This window comes from Zonotrichia albicollis, chromosome 5 (genome assembly GCF_047830755.1).
Source record: "Zonotrichia albicollis isolate bZonAlb1 chromosome 5, bZonAlb1.hap1, whole genome shotgun sequence".
Taxonomy (NCBI): domain Eukaryota; kingdom Metazoa; phylum Chordata; class Aves; order Passeriformes; family Passerellidae; genus Zonotrichia; species Zonotrichia albicollis.
The window spans coordinates 13,494,520-13,517,048 of record NC_133823.1 but is presented as its reverse complement, the minus strand read 5'-3'; the positions used below and the strand labels follow the sequence as shown (position 1 = coordinate 13,517,048).

The 22,529-nt window shown below is 39.6% G+C and overlaps 1 protein-coding gene across 6 annotated transcripts in view; it reads left to right on the top strand.

Moving 5' to 3' along the window:
- The window catches only part of MAPK10 (mitogen-activated protein kinase 10), a 145,705-nt gene that overhangs the window by 105,130 nt on the left and 18,046 nt on the right, over positions 1-22,529 (top strand). For all 6 annotated transcript variants that reach the window (XM_074540826.1, XM_005485328.4, XM_074540827.1 and 3 more), the window contains 2 exons: positions 16,038-16,220; positions 18,430-18,554. In XM_074540826.1, coding sequence (XP_074396927.1) covers positions 16,038-16,220; positions 18,430-18,554 — 308 coding nt within the window. The remainder of the gene's footprint in view (positions 1-16,037; positions 16,221-18,429; positions 18,555-22,529) is intronic.

Below are 22,529 nucleotides of genomic sequence, written 5' to 3'. Positions count from 1 at the left end.
ATCTGTTTGTATTGTAGCAAGAGAGGCTACCTGTGGGTTTCCTGCTGGAAGAAGTAACACAAGAGTACTTGTATAGTCTTTGAGACCTGAGAAGAGATACTTCGAAATCAAAATGTAAAAGAAGCTAAAAGAGAACCTAAAAGAAGCTAGGAAATGCAGGATCTACAAAACATGTTTTCAATGCTATGGTCTGTTAGACACAAGGCAGTGTGTTTCACATTCCTTGGCAAGATTGTCTGTAGGTCTCTTACTGTGATGGCTTTTTTTATATCGATATATACAAAAGAAAATGGGAGAAAGGGAAGGGTGTGAGTCATCCCTTGTGCCTCCACTCATTCTTGAGCTTTCTGCTCAGGATTCCCATGGCTTTTTCAGTCATTTTTTAACAGGCATTTTTTAGCACTTGTTTGGCACTGCAGCCTAAAAGGCAGGAACCTTCTCCAGTGCAGGCTTCCCACTGGGTCACAGAAAGTTTGAAAAAAGACAGAAATTCATAGGTTGGTTTGAAGCCTCACCCTTGTAAAATGGTGGCAATTCCCTTTTGCTTCCATATAGCATCTGTCGGAAGAGCACCTGTATTCCATGGTGTTTGTCAAGAAGAAAATTAGAAGTCACTAAGGCAATTATTAAAACACTTAGGAATCTTATTGCTGTTATTGAGAAATATTAAGGTTTTCATAACATCATGTGGAAAGTGGTGTTTCAAATTAGAAAGGAAAAACTTTCTCAGGAAATCCTAATGGATGAGCTGATACTGTGCTGAGCGAGCCCTTGTTAAAACATGTTGGAATTCAAGCATATAACAAATACAAGCACAAAGGGGAGGGTTTTGGTATCTCAGCAAGTTCTCACCAAGGAGACTGGAATGTCAGAAAACTGGGAGTTTGCCATGACTTAGCCAGAATTGATAAGGGTTTGGTGGTTTGGGGAGGGTTTTAATCCTTTTCAAGAGTTTGAGACATCTCCACAATGGTCATTGGGAGTGCCACACATCCCAGACTTTCCTTGGCATTGGCAGGTCTGGAGTCTTTATAGCCGTGGTATCTGGAGCATGTGAAAAAAAAGCATCTTTGCCCAAGTATTACTGAAAACTACCCTGTATTTTTATTAATCATGCCCTTTTTTTATTGCATAGAAATAACAGAAAAAACTTTTTAAAAAAGGTACAGCATCCAATACAGGCTTATTATTATTTTTCATGCTGAAAATTCAAGTAAGGGCCTAGAAATGGTTCTTCAGAGCAGACATCAGTATAGATCTGCAGGAGTACTCAAGGCAGAGATGGAGGTAAACAAAGGGCCTGCCCAGCAAATGTGTCTGTCCATTTTAGGAGGATTTGGAGAGAGAAGCTTACTGTTATCACAGGCATACTCAGCTGCCTTGACATTTTACTGGAGTTTGTACCTTAGCCATTGGCAAGCAGTGTTGTGGGCTAAATATTTTGGCCTACAGTTGCACAAGTAAAATCAAGTGTCATTATTTGCTTCATTAATATGTTTATCATTATCTTCTTCAGTTAGTTGTGAGGAGGTGAACATCTCTTTTCAGCTGTCAGAGGGGAGATTTCAGCATCACTGAAACGGGAGCTGTTACAAATGTGAATGTTTGGTATTCTCACCAGTGCTCGGGGAAGAAAGTGTGAACCAGCCCATGAGGCTGGAAAAGATAGCAAAGCTCATTCAGGTGTGCATGCATCTCTGCTCTCTGGAGTGTCCTGTGGCTTGCATTTAATGAATTTCATTTTGAATGTCACAATTTTCGTTGGATGACAGTCAGATCTTACTGAGTGCAAGACTGAAAACCACCTCAGTGGGAGTTTGGGCAAGGGTGGTTACAAATTCTCCCAATGGGCTCTCTCTCATTGTTTTGTGAAGTCCCAGAGAACCTGCAGCTTTGCAGGAGGAGAATGTAGATTTATCAGCGAGGTTTCTATGAAAGGTTGACTTGGGTCCTCTCCATATAGAAGCATCTTTGGGTAGTGCTACAATTCCTGACCCTTCTGCATCTCTGCTGGAGGGAATCTGACATCTAGAAGGATGAGCAAGCACTCATTTGGGTCTGGAAGTGCCTGTTTGGTGGGGAATCAGAAGTAGGAGGTGGCCCAGAGAAGATTTTCTGGTTTTTTAATGGTTAAAATGTTTTTTCCTTTGTTCAGGAAGCCATGTGCATTTGGTTTCTGGTGAGCACTTGTTCAAGCTGGCTGTGCCAGGGTGGCATTTGGTGTCCTTGGCAAGTTTTCTCATATTCTGAAGTGTGTACACATTTAAGAATGTGTTCCAGAGTGTGCAATAATCTGGTTTGTAGAGCTTCTAAACACATTAAAAATCCCCTACTCCTGGTAATCCAGGAACTGGACATTCCAGTGGTGAGTTGTCTTCCCATCAAGGGCTACCCAAATCCCAACAGTTCTACTTGAGAGAGTCTTGAACAGCTGTAGGTTAAATTCCTTAACACTGTTTCACATGATCTTAAAGACATCAAGGCAAATAGTTGCTAGACTGAAGCTTTACCTTGAATCATGAAGAGGTCTGTCACTAGAAGTTAACCTGCCCTTGATTAAAGCTTAGGGATGTTCCATGTGTTAATGCAGCATTGCCAGCATTTGTGATTACTCACATTTGAGAAAAAAAAAAATTTACGAGGTGTAGATCTTCAGTGCTTTGGAGCTGAATGCAGGTGTTTAGAGATTGTGGTGTGCCTGGTTTTTTTCTGATGCTTGTATAAGTGAAATTACTTGGACTGCAACATCTGGTTTGATGTTGGACTAAATGAAGCAGAGGATCAGGGCATAGATCTCATTTCTGCAGTCCTTTCTGGAGCTTTGCACAAGTCTCAGTGCCCTGACTGCGTCTTCTGACAGCTGCTGCTGTATGTGCTAAAATTCTCAACCTCCAACTAACTACTTTACACGTGCAGCCAGATCCTGGTTCCACTTTGATTTATTTCTAATTGCCTCAGGAGGTGAAAAACAGACAGCAGTCAAGAAGGACATTGGTTATATTTAGGTGTTTATCATCGCTCCGTCTGGTTTGGAAATTTTCAAAGAGCTTCCTTCCCAAAACCTCAGGCACAGAGGGGAATAATCATCTCTGATTTTACATGGTTTGCAGTTTAGTAAGGCACTAGTTCAACTTGCGTGTGTGCCCTCTGGAGCATAGCAGAGAGCAGTGATGTCAGGAGGCAGCCTCTGAAAAGAAAAAGGAATTAATAACAGACGAACAAACAACTGCTTGCTCTATCTTTTCCTGATATTTTGCATGCCATTTAGCGTGTGATGAAAGCAGCAATAATTTGCATCTCTAGGTCTGCTTATTGCTTCCAAACAAGTAGCCTTTTCTTTAGTTCTTTCTTTTTTGTTTATTGATTTATTTATTGTGTAGTGTTGAAGCTTTTCATATGCTAAATAGAGCAACAAGGGAACCTTAGACCCGGGCATGTTAAGATTTCCACAAATAGGGCATTTGCCTTCAAAGTCAAATGCACTTTAAACTGTTGCTGAATATGAAATTGTATGAGTTAATTTAACCAAGCAGCATGATGCTTTCATATTTTTTCCCCAGTTCCTGGCCCTGAGACACCAGTCTGTCCCTGTGCTTGCTTTCATGCCCTATGACTTATCATAGAGCAAGGACAGCAGAGGTAATGTGGTTACATGGACTCAGTATGGGGGAAAATGCCACCTTAATCCTGTGCTGGATATAAGGAGTCTGAGTTTCATCTTGTGGTCCAGTGTAAATTGTGGTGAGCTTTGTTTGACCCAGCTGAACTGCTCTTCCCTGTAGGAGGTAAATAGGCCACCAATTTTCTCTGAATTTCACTGCAGAAGGTGCAGCTTAGCCCTTCTGTGTCTCAACTGGCCTATTTAGAAATCACCATTTCCTATCATGGCAAATAGAAATCTTATGCGATTCTCAAGATCCCTCTGATGGACTGCTGGCTTGACTGAGATTCGCTGGAAGTGAGCCAACAGGCCCTAAAGCAAGCATTGTTGGAGTTGAATGATCTCAAAAATTCTATTCATAACCCTGAATCAGCAGCGGATATGTCTTCACAAGGACCCAAGTTCCTTTTGTGGCTTCTGGCAGTTCAGCTTGTGAAAATATGCATGGATCTCTGGTAGCTGGAATGATAAAGGAATAGCAATTTGCATATCCATATTGAATACAGAGACCAGCATTCATTTACAAGACAAAGCATCATAAACCTAGGTAATGAATACAAATGAAAACTTGAAAAAGACGAAATTAATTGGTAAATTTTAATTACAAAGTTTTATTATGACACAGTAGCCAGCCGCGGGTCTCAGTTGGGTTTCTGTATTTAATGGCATTGTCTTTCATCCTCACTGGGGTAAAGGAAACTGTTGGAGTTGATTTTTCTCAGACCTGCTCTGTTGTCATGAAACTTGTGTGCTCAGGCAGAGAAAAGCAGCTGCTGAGAGCAAGAGGCAGCTCTGTGTCTGCAGGCTCTGTGCTATAGCATGATTGGATAAGTCTTCTCATTTGTTTGTTGTTCTGTTCCTGTTTTCTTGTTTACCTTCATTTCATTTTTGTTTTCAGTTGACATGTGGTCAGTAGGGTGCATCATGGGAGAAATGATTAAAGGTGCTGTGTTGTTTCCTGGCACTGATCGTATCCTTCCTAGCAGCCACTCTGGCCCCCGTAGGTACTTCCAACCCCTTCCCTTCCAGCCCCTTCCCACTAGACTAGTGCTGACACACCTCTGTTCTGTACCTAAAGAGCTGGCTTAAGTCCCACTGCAAAATCCCTCAAGCCTAAATGTCACCAAACCATCACTGCCTCTCAGCAAAGGCCTTAGGTGAAAGCCACAGTAAGTACAGCATGAGGAGATGGAAAACAGCATTCCACACAGCTCATCAGCATCATTTTCTGCAGCCAGTCATGAATGTCTCTTTATTAATTTAGTGGTGTGTGTTTGGGAGGGGTGAGTTGCACAAGTGAGGGTTTTTTAAAGGTGGTAGAAGGGGAGACACAAGTCACTGCAGACCTCCAGGAGTGACGTTAGAGGTTCTGTGTTTCACATGCATTTCTGCATCTCTGTGATACTCAGACATAAATCACATAAATGCTTATTTGTTACAGACTCATAGAATTGCTTAATTGCTTTGTTTGGTTGCTCTTCAGGTGGTATTAAAGTAGAAAAGTAGGAAATGGTTTCAGTTTGGGCACAGCTTCTTCCCAAGACTAAAATCATCAGTTACTTGGTAGTAATTTAATGACTCAGAAGTCTGGGAAACTGTTGTAATGGATTTGGGTCTGCCATCTTTTATTTAAGAACATGGAACTATTATGTGAAAGCAGAATATATTCTTGGCATCAACAGGAAGTGATTTACAGATAAACACACTAAATCAGTGGACAAGCAGACTAAGAATATATTTGTTTTCCTTAGAGACCATTCTACACTCAGGGCTGAGGCAGCCATATTTCTTATTTTATTCCATGCTTTATTGAAGCACTTTAGTATTTATCAGATTGTGGAACACTTCCTTGTGTATAACAATAACTGAGATCAGTACATGCTTGATCTAACTCCAATCTTTTACTGTCCATAGGATCATGAATATGAAAAATGGACATGGCCTGTGTATGAGTTTTCCTTCTATTTTAAATTCTGTACTTAGATGACAGAGGAGTTTCCAGGCGTTATTAATTTTTATGTAATTTTCTTTGAGTAGGTGTGCATGCACACTTGTGTGTGTATATGCACACACCAGCTCATTTCAGTACTTCTGACCTCATTTACATTTTAAAGGGTTCAATATTTTGATCAAAATGTGGGAAAAGTATCATCTGAAGAGCATTAAAGAAATGAATGTAGGTAATTATATCATTAATATTTTCACAGCCATGCCTAGTAAGATTCTAACTTGTGTTTTGTCCAAGATGCTGGGTAAGCATGCCCATACTGAAATGAGCAGTGCACTTTCCTTGTGTCTTTGTATGATATGGAGCCCATCTCCTGTACCTACGTGTAAGTAAACATTTCCCTTCTGTGTGTTAATGGGAATCATTAGCACCAGTTTGGGCTCCAGATCTGCTGTGCTTCTGTTTCCTGTCAATGTGGAGTCAAGCATTTAAGCATCCCTCAGTGATGTGATCATAACTGGCTTTATGTTCACAGACCTACATTTTATAAGCTAGCATTTAAAGATACTCCCAAATAAGTCCAAAAAGAATTGAATATGTCTTAAATAGCACTTCAAATCATGGTTTCTTTGACACAGCTGCATGCTTGTTAAAAAGAACTTGCACAAAGCCTCTATAATTAAAGCATTGTGTGCCATCTATTATTGCAATAACTCCACAGAAATTGTCATTACCAGCTGCTGATTTCTTTGGGATTGGCCTGCAATTGAGTTCACATTCTTCATTTTTATTTATGATACATTGCTAAACTTGCTCAGTGTTTTTTGTGCCTCTCTGCTTTTCTTCTGCTGTTCCATGGCTGCCAATTCCATGGACAGAGAACGATGCCATCACTTTCTTTCAGGCTCCTCCTCAAAGCCACCCCGTCTCCAAATCCATCCCCCACACCCCTTCCCTGCTGCTGAGCAGCCATGAGCAGGGGTTCAGCACTTCTGGCTCCCCTGCCCATCTGTGCAGCTGGAAACCAGTTGGGAAGCTGCAAGCTCCAACCCAGCCTGCTGAGATCTCTGACCTCGTGCCATCCTCTGCCTTAAACCTGCACAGAAAATGCTTAGCATTGCTGGAAAAAGATTATTTCTTATGAGCTGTGATGGAGTTGGGCAGCTGGATAATTCCATCAGCAGGGACTCTAAGCCCTCAGAGCTCGAGGGCAGCATACTTAAGGATGTGTTTAAGTGCAGAGCAAGAGTAATTAAACATCCATTTCTTTAAAAAGTTTCCTCTTTGACATAAAATGGGTTAAGCCTGGCAGTGTACCAGAATCTGCTATCAGCAATTTTTCTTAACAGGCAGTGTTTCATTCCACATCCACACTGTGTTTTGAAGAGTATTTAATACTAATTTGTGTCAATTTTTATGCATAAATAACCATGAAAAGCAGTTTTGAAGCTGAAAGATTGAATATTCATGAGAAATGCACTGTCAGTCATATATTTGACTGCAAAATTTTCTATTTGCCATTTTCCAGTGGTTAAGGAATGCAGGTCATTTGATGCTGTTACAGTTTACACAATTAAATAGTCCATTCAGCTAACTTTAAAAATTTCAGTAGCAAAATTCAGAAGCAGAAAAGCAGAAAATGTGTCTGAGTAAGTGCAGAGTGGAGTGCTTTGCTAGGCTGCTGCTTTGTCCCACTCCTGTAATCCATCTGAATTCACTGAAATCACTGGGGTGAAGCTGAGAACAGAACCCACCTCTATTCTCTTAGCTTCCAGTTGGGAAGAATGATTGGCTGTGTCCAAAATTCTCATGGTCTTTACCGATCCTCAAAATTTTACTATTTCTCCACCATTTTTGGTGTATGCATGTGATGCACTTAATTCGTGTGCTATAGCTTTTTCTTTTTTTTCTTTTAATTTTTTAAATTTCATATGAGAACTTCATTTCAATGTTGGCAGCAGTAGTTCTGCTTTCAAAAAGCAGTCAGCATGAAGCTTGCGCCTAATTATGCCTTGAGCAAGGACGTGGTGTGTTGTGTTGCCTCAGGAACAATGGGATAAGCTGGCTGTACCTGAGTCCGACTCTTGTTCCACATGTTCTCCTCAAGATTTCATGAGGGAGACTGTTAACCTTTTCTCATTGCTGCATGGATGGTCTGGAGGAGTGAAGGAGGTGCCTTAGTCCTCTGGTGAGCTTTGAAAGTGTAGTTACACATTTTTTAGCCACTGCAGGCATTTTGGGCAGACAAGGATGAATGTGCTTTTAAATCCTGTACTTGGACAGGTTCAGGGAAACAATTATGTATTGAGTAGAGAGATGTGATGTCAGCTGCTCTTAGTATGTGTCTGCACAAGCTTATGCAGCCTTATTCTACCTTATTCTACAGCTGCAATCCTGCCATGCATGTTGTAGGGATGGAGGATAAGGGGATTGCTGGCTCCTGTGCTCTGTGGAAGTGTCCTTAAATACGTGCCAGCTCAGTTCTGCTCCCTGTCCCTGAGGGCAGCTTCCCACACGGTCCTATTGTTCCAGACTCCTTAAACAGCTGGAAATCTGCTTTCCAAAAATTCGGGGTCCTGACTTTACTCTTCACCTGACTCATATTCCTCAGGACTGCAAACTCCACCCGTGCAGGATGGCTGCAGCCCAGGCAGCCTTCAGAAGACTTTAGTGGTGCCTTGTCAGTGCTGGGTTATCAGCTGGGCTTAATGATCCTATGGGTCTTTTCCAACCTAAACAGGTCTATGACTGTATGAAATTTCTCCCTGAAGTTATTAGGTATCAGTCATATCAGAGCTCTTGAAATCTTCAAGCAGCGCCAGGTGCAGCAGCAGATGTGTTTGTAGAGGAAGTTCTCCAGCCATCAACAGATTTGATGAGCTTATACTTCGGCTGAGCTGCTGAAAAAATGCTGGGCAGAGCTTCAAAGCCATATTGTGGAATTCAGGAGATAAATGGTCTTTTTGAGCTCAGGAAGGACAGCTGAATTTCAGAAGATAACCAACATCATTAAAGATTCTCCTTCAGCTGAGAAGGAGTTGAGCTGAGACTCAGTGCTCAGAAAGTGAAGGACATGCCCAGTGTGAGATGAAGAAAATAGACAGAAATACGTGTAAGCCATCAATACTCTTGAAGGACCTCTTTTCTTAAATTCACACTTCTGTCCATTGCATTTCAACAAAAACAAAACTGTGTTTTTCAAGACTCATGTCCTGAAACAGTAGTTTCACCTTTTGATAGATTCCTTCCAGGCATAGAGTTAATTTACTTACAAACTTCACATCAAATTGATCAGCATTGCTGGTGAAATACAGAGCAGAAAAATTACTGTAGTTTCTGAAAATATTATTCAATATACATATTTTGCCTAATAACTTTCTCTAGGTTCCATAAACCAATGCTGCTGTATTGAGTCAGAATGGTCTATAAAGTCCAGCAATATCTGTACACAAGTCATTATAGCACAGGCCATAATCTTTTTTAAAAAGATAGGTTTGTACTTTCTAGGATTAGTGGCAAAATTATTTCCTCATGCATCAAAGATCTCAGTAACTGCCCTAAAGCTTTCTGTGCTTTATGCAGAAGATGCAGGGACTGTTCTAAAAACATAAGAGAACAGGTTATTGGAAACTGTTCCAGCAAACCTTCTAAGAACTAATTTTTTGTACCTTTTCTTTGTCAGGAAATCTGAACTGATGGAAAATGGCATAGAGCCTGCAGAAATTTTGCACAGAAATCTACTGTGGTCTTACCTGTTAAAACAAGTACAGATTTAAAAGTTACCACAGTAAGAGAAACGGCATTTGTGATTTTCAGAGTATCAGTGGCAGTTGGAAATCATAAACTCCTTAGGAAAAGCAGCTTTGTGAATTTGCACAATAAATTAATTCTGCTTTAAATCCAAGATGAGAATTATACTCTATTTGAAAAGTAATTTTTTGGTGTGGTTTTTCTGTGAGCAAATTTTTATTGTGTGAGCAATAATGCTGAATGAGCAGTGGTTCCATGGAAACAGTGCTATTTGTGGATAAACCACCAAAAAATGAGTGCCCAGGCTGCAAAAATCCACTCACAGCACTATTAAATGGATGAAAGGTTATTCGTTGCCTATTAATTATTTTCAATACAGCAATGTAACTCTTTTAGAAATGTTTGTACCGAACACAAATTGTTTGAACTTTGGCAGTGTGCTAACAGCTTATCATTTTATCTTGGAAAACCTGCCATCTGTATGTAAATACAAGGAAAATGAGAACACTTGCTCCTATCCAATAATACAGCTCCGATAATACATTTTGACAACTGCTCTATTGCATATTTATTATATTTTCTCATGAAGATTTTTTTATTTCTCTCTTTATTCAGCCTTTTCTCTTTGCTGACTTTCCATCCTTTGAGTGATGTGTACAGCTTTCACTCTTGGAAGTCAGAGAAAATGTAGAGAAAGAGCTGATGGAAAAGATTCATAAAGTATTGGTGAGCTGAGGGTTGCTAGAGGTGGCTCAGCTCATAGGTAAACACAGATATAGACTGACAGATACATGAATATATAGAATGGTGTCTGTTGTTAAATATTCTTGAGCTCCAAGGCCAAAATTTGTCTTTCCTTAAACACTGAGCAATTGAGTAACTGTTAATTGTTGTAAAAACTCACTGGTAAAGGGCAAAAGGAACTTTTGAATAATTACCCAAATGAAAACACAGAATGGTTCAGTTTTCTCCTGATTCTGGAAGAGGAGCAACCCCACAGTTTCCAGGGACCTGTTTTCTATGTTTTGGGCTTGAGGAGTCTATTCTTGGTTTTTTATCCAAGTTGTCAGAGTTACACCTGAGATTCAGAAGCAAGATCATACCAAGTTCACTGACAGCAAAAAGAGAAACATTTTAGGATTGTGCTCTATCACTGAGATCCTACTTCCTATGCCAACTCCTAGGTGGCTTTTATAAACACCTGTAACCTGTTTGTGGTGTAACAGCTGTGGATGCCCATCCCTGGAAGTGCTCAAGGCCAGCTTGGATGGGGATGGGGCTTTGAGCTACCTGGCCTGGTGAAAGCTGTCCCTACCCATGGCAGGGAACTTGGAATGAGATGATCTCTAAGGTCCCTTCCAACAATGATTTTATGATTCGCTTGCTGCTGTGTAAGCGCAGATGAGCAGCAACTGAATGAAATACCAGCCAAAAAATAGTATTTGAAAATTATAGTTAAGGAGCCCCAAATGAGCATCCAAAATGTTAATGATGGCATCTGCACAATGAACACTGCTATCTCCTAACTCCTGAATTATCAATGGTAATCTTCTAAAGTAATTTATTTGTGCTACATCTTGGTTTTTGTTATCACCACATCCTGTTATCCCATATAAATAGAAATTATTATTCTGAACAGTGCACAGTATTTCTGTTGCATTCTAATTTTTACAAATGCCACATTCTTCTCAAAGTGTTCACCTTGGAACAGAAAATGCTTTATAGTTACTGTCTTGTCAGATGGTAGCATTTTCAATTCCTTTTGTGTGGGTTTTTTTTTGTAAACTGTGTTGGCATCAATGTGTAAATTGTGGGACTGTGGAAAAAATATGAATGTGACACTGATGTCTCCCACAGTGAAGCTGGCTAGTGTCTTTTTTAGCAGATTTATTTTTAAAAGAAGGGTCCAATTAAAAATTAAAAAAAAAAGAAATTGGCCTATCATCTTTGCAGTTGTTGCCACAATTTTGGTGTTGAGGAGGGAACTAGAGAGCTTTTAATAGTAATTATTCTAAATTTGACAAGTTATGAGCATTAAAAAGTTGCCTGAAGTGGAGCAGTTAGTTTTTGTTGGTGGAATATGCAGATTTAAGGAGAAAACAATCAGCAAGGTGGTTCCCTCAAGATTTTGAGATTGAAAAGAGATGATCTTCCCCTGTCTGCTTGTTACAGACAAAACACCCTGTGTCTGTTTTTTTTATGTTGTGCCTACCTTAAGAAAAGCAAGATTTGACACATCCCCATTTTAATGATGTCCAGAAGCAGCACATTTACCCAGACAGAGCAAGCCCTGCTCCTGCACAGCAAAGCTGGCTCAGAGGCGCTGCTGGGCAGGTGGAGCAGGAGCAGCCCAGGCAGGGCAGCATGATTCCCACAGCACCACCGCTGTCCAGCACAATGCCAGCAGCTCTCACAAACAGCCATTCTGGCACAGTCACTCCTGTTTCCCACATCACACTCCATCGATACTGCTCCAGGAGCATTTCAGAAAAAGCTTCTCTTTCAGATGAACAAACATGAGAGATTAAGTTATTCCTATTGCAGTACAACTGAAACATCCTAAGGCAAACAGTGACTCCTGCAAAACCTTGCTGTTGAACTTAACAAAATACAAGTTTTTGCTCCAAAAAAGAGTGTGATTTACAGACACATCATGGGAGGGAAATAGAAAAATTGTTGTGATCTTGAGGCTAGATAGGGAGACAAGAATTTGTTGTCTAAATTGTTTTTTTAATTACAAGCTACTATTTTGTATACTGTAGAAATGCTTTTAATATTTTCTGACAGAGAAGTATTGTAAATTTTCTCTTATAGCCAAACTCAATTTCCTTATAGTTGTATGGAAATTTTCAGGAATTTTATTTATCTGAGGTTTACAACTGAATGAACAAAACACTGTTTTTTAATCCATACTTTTGAACTATATTGCATCAATGCACACAGAAAAAATAAATACAGGTACACTTTCAGCCTGTGCCTCTAAATAGATGACTTTACAGTGAAGTCCTTTTTTTTCAAAAGAAATGCTTTATTGTTAATTCATAATATTATTTTCCCATTAAATTTTTATGCCTTTGCTTTAGAAAAATATGTCACTTAATCTGCAGTTCAGCTTTGTGTTGTTTTCCAAATAAATAACCAAGTATTTAGAAAGCAAAGGAGAACAATCCTTGGGAGAGTATGAAGCTGAAAAGAGAAAAGGTGGTGGGTGAGCTTGAGGCAACTTGAGGCCTCAGTGATAAACCTTCATTCAGAAGATACTCATTTTAGATCTATTTTCTGAAATCTTTGCTGTAACCCTGTGTGAACATGTTAATGCTACTAAATGCCTTATTGTTAGTGCCAAAGGCAAGCTAATAAACCCAGGTTAGATCCCTTCTTCTGTCTTAAACCATACAGATGCTGTTATGAATGGTTGACACGTTTTCCTTGATCCTGCTCAGGGCAATGAACAGCTGAACTGATTCAAATGGCTGTTAAGCAGAAATTCCATCATTTTCCAGAGCTTTGGGTTGGAATTCTTTGCAACTGTCAGTCTGTCTAACATTTGCTTAATTTCAAGGGGAAAATCAGGGTCCTCTTTTTTTCTTGTTCTTTAAGGGATTTTTTTATTTTCTTTTTTTTTTTCTGGAAAACTTCTGTCAGAGTTATGTGATCACTAACTTTCAGTACCATTTTTTCAATAACATCAATATTTACAATCTCTAATTGATTCATGTCACCTCCAGTAGATTTTGATTCACATTAGGACTGTCCTGTAGTAACATTTGTGTTCATGCAGAATTCCTGAAGCTAATGCTGGCTGGCAGCTAAAGAAAGCTGTTTCTTTGCTTTGATGTGTAGACCTCAGATTTTTTCCAAGACTTTTCTATAATCTCATACCATGACAAGTACAACTTCTCATCACCAAGTGTATCACAGATGCATCACACGCTGTGAAATGGAGCTGGACCAGCAGAATATAATCCAGTGAATTTAAGGTCTAGGTAAGGGGAGAGCCATTACTAGAGAGATGTGTCTGTCCATCTGACTAGAACATTATCTAACTGCTTTCACTTAACATGGTTTTGTTATTGCTATTGTCAGGACAAAAACAGTCCTAAGTGCTCCATCACATCAGTTTGTGTGTGTGTGTGTACATGTAAATGTATGTAAGGAGAAAATGAATGTATTTTATTTAAGGTTTTTGGCAGTATACGAATAACATAAGTCAGAAAAAATCCAGTAAAGAAGCACAATTACCCATTCAGATCATTCATTACTCAAAACCAGTCCCTGAGGCTGATGTGACATAAAGCTTGACCTTTTGGCTCTTGGTAAGAGCAGGGCTGCAAAAGGTCCAGTGCTATCCTGCAAATCAAGTCCAGTCAAGGAGCAGGACATGGTGGCTCTGCCTGTTCCGTTCCCTTTGGCTCTGGTTTTTGCAGGGATGACTGCATCTCAACATGTCCCAGTCGTGGGTGGTAGCCTGCTTGTGTGTTGTCTCTTAGTGAGAGCCTTTCTGTCAGCTAGAAGAAATGTGTGCAGTGGGAGCTGATCTGTTGTCTGTGGATTTTCCTTCTCCCTTCTCCATCACCACTGACGCTGGTTCCCATCATGTAGGCCCTACTCTGGGAACTTCTTCCCCCCCTTTTCCCTTATTGCTCATGTCTAGGGCATCTTACTCCATCTTCCCTCTCAGTGTGTCCAAGTCCCACATAATTCTATGATCCCAAAGATCAGTTTTCCTTTGGCCTTCACCAAATGCCTGGAGATGGTTCACCTGCTCTGTGCAGGGGTGACCTTCTTTGAAGCAAGTTCTGTGTTTGGCCCTCCCAGTTTATCAAACACTTCACTCAACAAGCACAGGTAATGCTTCCAGTGATGGTTTTAGAGCTTGGCACTCTCGCCCATTTAGCTTCTCTTGGCACAACTAACAGCCTCTTCATTTCTGTACTCTCTGTTCTTCTCTGCAAAGCATTTGCACACTCTGTATTCTCAGGTTCCTCAGAGAGCTGCCTCTGAAGCAGTTCAGCTAGCAGTCACTGAGGGGTCTTGACTTGAACATAAGTTTAAAATGTCAAACCACTTTATTTTCTAATGAAATTTTCAGGCTACTCTTTGAGCAGCTGTAGTCTTAGATAACTTTACTGTTGTTGCAATTGTTCAGTTTTCTGTTAAGAAAAAGATATCTTGCATGGACAACGCAAGATAAGCTACATAGAACCTACGTAGGGGGTGTGTGTGGGAGGGGCTTTTCTATATAAATATTCATGTTAGTTTAAAAAATAAGAGGTGTTTAGAAAAATATTTCCAGGCTGCTGCTATTTCTAGCAACCTTTTTCAGGTGAAAATAAAAAAATTTAAAACACTGTTTTAGAATTCTTAAAGCATATGTTTACGTTATTTTCATTCCTTTAAACACTTTTGATTAGTAAACCTGCAATTTTTAAATGAATTATTTGCTTTTTATTTTGTTCAAATAAGATAGTTCAGGTAAGTCCAAATTTAGTCTGTCTTTACTTTCCAAGATATGTGAAAATACTGTTTTCATTTCTCTAAAATAAAATACTTTTTAAAATCTGAAAATGCTACTGCAACCAAGAACTGCTTTTGCTTGACTATATTTTTTCTGTTATCTGTCCTAATATTTGGAAAACTCCACACTTATGATACTTATGATACTGATGAAAATAATAACTTAAAAGAATACTTTTAAAAACAGAAATCTCTGTGCTGAAATGCTTTGAATGTTTGTCTTTTAAAAGCCTTTTCTTTCCAGTGTGTTCTCAGCAAAACTCCCTTCATCATATTTCTCAGCATCAGTGTACCATGGCTGCATGTAACCCTCCTTGTTTTTCCCCATGTAGGCATCAGGTTCTTAGCTCTGTGAATTAATGTGATGTAGAGATGCTACTGATAATTTGCTTTTTTGTTGGCACAGTCAGTCTTGTTCGGAATGTGGCTGAAAGAGCTACCTAACACCCATCAGGTGCCTAAACGTTAGCACAAGAAAACTAAAATATCAACACCTCAACAGATAAAAAGCTCAGTAGGAAATGCCTGTAAGACACTTTCTTTTTAGGCATTAGAGCCTGTTTCCCATTAGCCAGTATCAGATTAGCAATCACTTTCTCAGTTAAAGAGAAACATCTGCCTACACCTGTGCATCATTTGTCAATAGGAAATGAGTCCCAGTGCGTTCTTGCAAAATCAAACAAATTGTGTTTGAGGGGTTGCTGGTTGGCTGGTATTGGAAAAATTAGCATCAGTGAAGTTATTGGAGAGAGTAAAGTGCAAAGCAGATGAGTGGAGGAAGATTTTTGTCCTGTGCAGAACTTCTTTAAGCCAGCTGGGTCTCCCTCTCCACAGACTGAATAGGGAGGCAGGTGCACATGTTGTTCTTCCAAGCTGAAGTGGTGACAATTATCTGCATGTAAAAAAAGGGAGTACAAGTCACTGGATTTCAAGTTTAAAAAAAAAAATGGTAACAAGTGTAGATGCAAAGAAATTGTGTGTGAGAGTTTTTCCCTTTGCAGGCTGTTAGACCTGGAGGAATAGTGAGAAGGAAAGATAGTGACTGTAAAGATGTTATGAAGGGAGTTAAATACCTCTGAGGATTCTCAGAGAACACAAGCAGAAATGTCAGGAGGCTGTGTGGGGGTTTGCATTTTGTTTCCCTTAACTACTGCTGTTCAGATATTGATCAGTGGAATAAAGTTATTGAGCAGCTGGGAACACCGTGTCCAGAATTCATGAAGAAGCTGCAGCCAACAGTACGGAACTACGTCGAGAACAGACCCAAGTACGCTGGCCTCACGTTCCCCAAACTTTTTCCAGACTCTCTCTTCCCAGCAGACTCAGAACACAACAAACTCAAAGGTATGTCTGACAAAGGGACGTGGTTCATGTGCAACAGCTGCAGTGGAATGAAGGCTTTTCCAATTTTTCTTCTCTCTCTTCTTCTTCCAATTTTTTTTGCTCTCCATTTAATGGAGTTAGTTGCAGACCAGTGACTGCATGGTTTTGTTCAGCTGAGAGGCAGGATTTGGAAATGGTTTTTGGAGATCCTGGTGCGTGGGCAGCCAAGGGAGCATAATCACTGATGCATTGAGAATATTCCTATGGTGTTCCATGTGATGATCCTGTGCCTCAAGGAATTGAGGCGTTCCTTTACTCTTATTCTTGAACTTTTTACACAACGGAGCAATCGAACTTCCATTGGGAGATCTCAGTACTTGCACCGGGTTTTTTTAAGTGAAAAATACCGGTTCAGCCAAATGCCTGCCTCATAGCTCTACCTTTACTAGAAAATACAAATATATTATCAACATCAGCCAAAATGAAGTAGCCGAGGTTTAGTATCCACTGGAATGGATTTCTTCTTTTGAAAAATCCTGTGAGTCACTTAAGATATGTGAAGCAGAAAACTAACTTAAATACAGTGTGACTAGCTATCCCTAGAAGAAAAATTGCCATGATTTTAATAATATATTGAAGTATTTTTTTCACTTGAATGGGGCATTAACCTCCTATGGGAAAGAGTGATTATTGTGTGTTTAGTAGGCATCCCTGGAGCCCCTGCAGACCTGTGCTGGGCACTGGCTCTGCACCCCTCCAGTCCTTGGAGCCACTCTCCACACTGGCATTTAATGGTTTCCAATTGCTTGCAATTTGCATGTCATTACACGACCCAGAGTTTTCTTCCAGTTAAAAACTGCCTCATAGCCCAGCTGCTGTCCTGGCTCTGGGAGTAAGGGGAGAGGTCTGGGCAGATGCTTTTGGATACACAGAATTTTATACTCCAAGCACAACACAACTGAAAAATGGAATTTTCCTACATTTGCAGCTAATGTATAAAAATGACTGTCAAACAGTGCTGTTATCTTTTGGGTACAGAAAGCACATACATTTGAGCATCCTGAATACCAGTTTTGAAGATACAGCCACGAAGCAAGAAACAGTGCATTCAGGAACCCCTACTTGTGCAGCACTGTATCATCCCATGCCCTGCCTAAATATAATGTAATATTAATGGTTTAATTAGATACTCATCCATGTATGATGAGATACCTAATAATATCTTTGCACTTACTGCTCTTCGCAACTTTTTTCCTTTCATTGTCTTTTTCACTTACACAGCAAATAATTTTGAGCATCCAAGAGCTTAGAACACTACATAGTTAATAATAACAATAATAACATAAATATGTGTTGTTATAATTTTTTTGTGTGGGTTAAGATGGTATTATATTTTTAACAAACTCCAACTGGGAAAAATCTATTTGGGTAATATAAAGCTGAGTTTGTGGCTTTGTTTGCCACAGGCAAACAGGCATTTTTTGCCTGATCAGGCATTGTTTGCCTGATGGGCACAATGGAATATATTATCAGGTAAAATAAATCAATGCTGCAATGTAAAATTCAATGTTTGTGTGTGTATATATATGTATATATAGCGCAGGATGATGTGCCCCACTGATTTAAATTTCATTATGCAGGACTAACAAGACTCAAGCTGTTCCAAAGACTTCCATACCCCAAGGCTACAGATTTGAAATTATTGCTTCTAAGGGGATGCCTTAAGATTAACCTAATCTCTATGCCTCATTAAAATATTTAATGCCTCACAGCAGATTAAGTGAGAAACTTTAAAACATCCAGAGAACTGTGGATGATTTTCTGAGCCAGTCTAAGAGTGCCTGTAAGTTTCAGGCTTTGATTTAGTAATGCCATGATTTTAGATTTTATGTGAACTTTTGTACTCTGATCCTGCTAATAATCACAGACACATCAAGCATGTTTTCTTTAGGGTATTATTAATCCCTCTGCATGGAATCTGCACATATGTAAAACGTCACTAAAGCTTGCTAGGGAACTTATGGTGTCAGCCCTGATTTTGGCACCTTTCTAATGAATCAGACCAAAATGATTGTTGAAGAGCTCTTGCTATGAGGAGGCAGGGGAGCAGAGGTACATAAACAACCAATCTCTCAAAGGGTTGTGCCACTGCTCTTTTCCTACTAAGGCTCCTCTGGAGGCAGGGGTTGTTTTGTACTAACTCTGTGTTTCTCTGCTTCCCTTGTTCCAGCCAGCCAAGCCAGGGACCTCTTATCAAAGATGCTGGTCATTGACCCGGCCAAGAGGATATCAGTAGATGAAGCCTTACAGCATCCATACATTAATGTCTGGTACGACCCAGCAGAGGTGGAGGCGGTAAGTGAGGCAGTGCTGCTCCCTCAGCATGCCCAGCACAAATGGGATTCAGGGATTCCTGCTGCTTTACAGCAGCACAGCAATGAGCATGCTGGAAACAACAATGCCGGGACTGCGGTGGTCTGGGCAGTGATGTGAAATGAGATCTGTAGGGACAGGATATCTCTCTTTATTACATTCACTGATAATAGATGGGAGGAACAAAACCACTTCAAGCATATGAAGCCATTTTCTGCTTTCTTCTAGAAAGGATTTTGAATCCACTAGCTCACCTTTTTAGATATAGAACTCAATCTGGCAAAAGACACTATCTTTCTTTCCAAACCTTTCCCTGTGGAAGACAGCAAACATCACTTTTTATGTTTGTGTTTAAGAATATATGTAGAGAGGAAGAGAATTAAGCAAAAAAATAGTTGGGATTCTGAAAAAAAAAATCCTGAAGTCAGAATTCAGAAAAATCCTAGCAGGACATAAATTTTTCTATAAAATTAGGGGCCCAGGTGTTTTCCTGGGCTGTGGTTCAATGTACATTATCATGGACACTGTGTGCAAACAAAAATGGATTTTTCTTATAATCCTGTCATGCTCTAGACACCTCTCTGTAAACCTTGGTGAGGCTGCTGTTAACAGGGATGAGTGCAATCTGTCAGCACTTCAGTGGCATGGTATAAAAGGTATGGTATAATGGGTGTAGGTATAGATTCAGAGAGGTACTTTGTAATATCCTGTATGAAAACAGGTTCAGAAATCTGATTTAGCCACCATAGGAAATGAAGACCTAGTAAAATTAAATCACTGCTGTTTAGTGATATGCTCCAACTCAGTCTGTGTTCTTGAAAGTGCAGTAAACTTCAAAAGTAAATTGAATGTTCAAACCCCCATCAAATTTCCAACACATGGGATTTTTTCAGAGGATGTTATTTAGGAGTACTTTATAGGGCTTCATTTTACCACTTTCATTTTCAGAGGGAAAGTTGAATTGGAAGAATTTCTTTTCATAATGAACAGTTTGTTAAATTATAAATATCCATCTGTTCATGCTGACACACCTTCAGTGGTTAGCTATAAGTCATTTACTAATTATTTTCTGGAGAAAAAAAATATTTGTGGGATATGGTGGTTTTCTGTTCTTGCTCAGAAGGGTGTTCTCCAGCAAGTACTCCACTGAGATATCTGCCCTGTTACAATTGCAGAAGAGTTAGGATCAAATTCAGTAAATATTTCCTAAAGCCATGGGCAATGGGAGATGACTCATCTCATGTATTTTTGTTAGATCTTGCCATATTTATAGCAGGGGTAGGACTTAAAAGACATCTAGAAAAATCCAACAAATTAGCTGTTTGAGAGGTAGATACTTTTGCTTATTCACTTAATAATCTGACTCAGTAAATATATACTGAACAAAACCACAGAAGTTATAATAGGGTACAACTGAACAAAGAAAGTAATACTTGAATGACATTTCAAAGCCTAAAAATGGCCATGTGGCTTGTTAATGTTGAATTTGCAGCATGATGAGACTATGAGGCAACTCTGCTTTTTCACAGAGTGCCCTGCAAATGTGCAGCCAGGGAACCTGACAAGAAAGCAATGGGAAAATTAGTGACAGAGTTGTGCTTAGGCATTGCATAATGCTTAACTTCCCACTATTTTTCCTGGTTCCCCCACTGGGATTTAGAAGCCTGCAGTGTGTTGCATCTGCCCATGTTCACAGCACTCCTTTTTTTTGGTAATACTTGATAAGCACTTTTAGACAGAAGTTTTTCATCACATAGCTAAAGGTTTGGTAGTGGGATGTTTTGGGATTTTTAAAGTTTTCCTCCCATATTGTGATAAGAGACAGGATTCCTCCCAGTATCAGTAATCCTGTACAGTAGAGATAACAGAGATTAGGATTATTAAACAAGAGGCATTTTCAGCCAGTATAGTACTGGGGAGGGGGGAATTAGGTAACTTCTGCTGTCTAGTTAGATTCCTCCTTCTCCCCAGTAAATTAATTCATCAAAAGCAGCCAGGCATCTGTTGTACAGAGTCCATTTCATTCAGGAGCATGAGAGGACAGGTAACTGGAAGCATTTAATGTGACAGGAATTTTGAAGTGAGCTGTTGCAGCATCGTTAAATGTCAGCATGTGCTGGAGTAGACAATGCAGAGCACTGAAGCCAGCTCAGGGAATAAGCAGAGAATTTGGTGTCTAAGTTTAACCTGGAGGTAACAACCCTCTGTGTCTGCTCAGATTTACAGCATTATAAATGTGAGGGGAACAGATAAAACAGCCCTACCCAGTGAAAAAGCAGACTAGTGAGACAGTTGCAGTCCCTTTTTATGAGTCTATTAAGTTTATGGTCTTTCAGAGACTGTGTGGGGGCAATAGAACTATTATGTCTTGTTCTAATGGGCAAACACTGTGCACAAATGGGAAGTGCTGGGAATGCAATACCTTTTCTCCCACAATGTGTCACAGCATTAAACTCTTCTGGGTGGCCCTAAATGCTCTGATTTGATTCTCTGACCCAGAGGGGAAGATGAGCTGTTATTAGATGTGGGACTTGCTATTCACCAGCCACAGGAGGTTACTCAAACAGTGCTGGGGCCCTCCCACAGAATTTCTTCATGAAACAAACACAGCCAAAGCCCTCAACAGCTCTGAAACAGCCTCATAGTCACAGCTAGAAACAGGCCTTGCACAGGTTTGGAGCTTACCTGTGGGTTTTGGATTTACAGGGAATTCTTAGGTCTAACATAGGTAGTTTGCAAGGTTCTTTTAAGCACACACAGCTTGCCACAGTATCTCTGATTAAAAAGTCACAGGGTTAGGTTCTCCAGAGCATACACCTTTGTTCAGAAATAATTTTCAATAGCATTACTGTTAAGATGATTTCTGTATTCAGCCAATGACAACTAAAACCTGTTTCTAAAAAATAGGAGAACATGCAAACCATGAACAGGAGAACATGTACAGCTTGGATTGTGTGGAATTCCCAGATGTTCAAATCTGTTATCAATCTTCACACCTAATTTCAATGCAGGGAAACAAGAGTTCACAGGGCAAAAGTATTATTTACTAATGCTATGCAGGAAATCTACTGTAAAATCAGGATAGGAATTCATAGAACTTACTTCTCTGTTTTATTCTTTAGTTGAGGACTCTCCTGGAAGTCTCTTTTTTTTTTTCAGCAACTGTCTCAGATCCACTTTTAAACAAATATTATGTTTATTACTTTGATGTGAGGATATTTACCTATACAACAGCATTTGGACTATTATGTGAATAAATGACACACACGATACCTATTCTCCCTCCAATTGCTCTGTTTTCTGGAAAGAAGAGGTTTCCAATATCTCTTGCCTCTACATGCAGACTCTCCTGTTTATTGTAGATAATCTCAGTATCTCCCTGATGACATATTAGCTTCTCCATTTTCCTGTCTGAAAATGCTATGCTTGAGATTGTTTTCAGTTACCCAGCTGCCTTTTTCTTTCTCTTTTTCTTTTTTTGGAGCTCCTATACATTCTCATCCTTCACTGAGATGATTTGTGAATAAATCCCAAATCTGGTATTTAATTTTTCATATCTACCCTAATGTTTATGCCTGTTTGCAGGTCACTGGGTTTTATCCCAAAATGATCAAATTGTGAACAAAATGGATTCTTACACATTGCTTTAGCACAGTAAAGTTCTTCCTTTTGTTATTGATATATTCAAAGAGACCATTCATGTTGTCTTGGATTCCATTTTGGAGCCTTTTGAATGTGTGTGTGATGTCATATTGATTCCTACTTGGGAAAACTTGTTCCATTTCATGGCAACAAATCCAGTAGCAAAATTTGCTGTAGATTATTATGTGATGTTTCTGTTAACTGGTTTCAAAATTTGTCTTGAACTTTCTTGTATCTGCAGTAATTTTTTGTTGTCTGATCTGTGCCATCCATTAGAAAAGAGATTTCTAAGAAACAGAAACATCAGATGTTAAA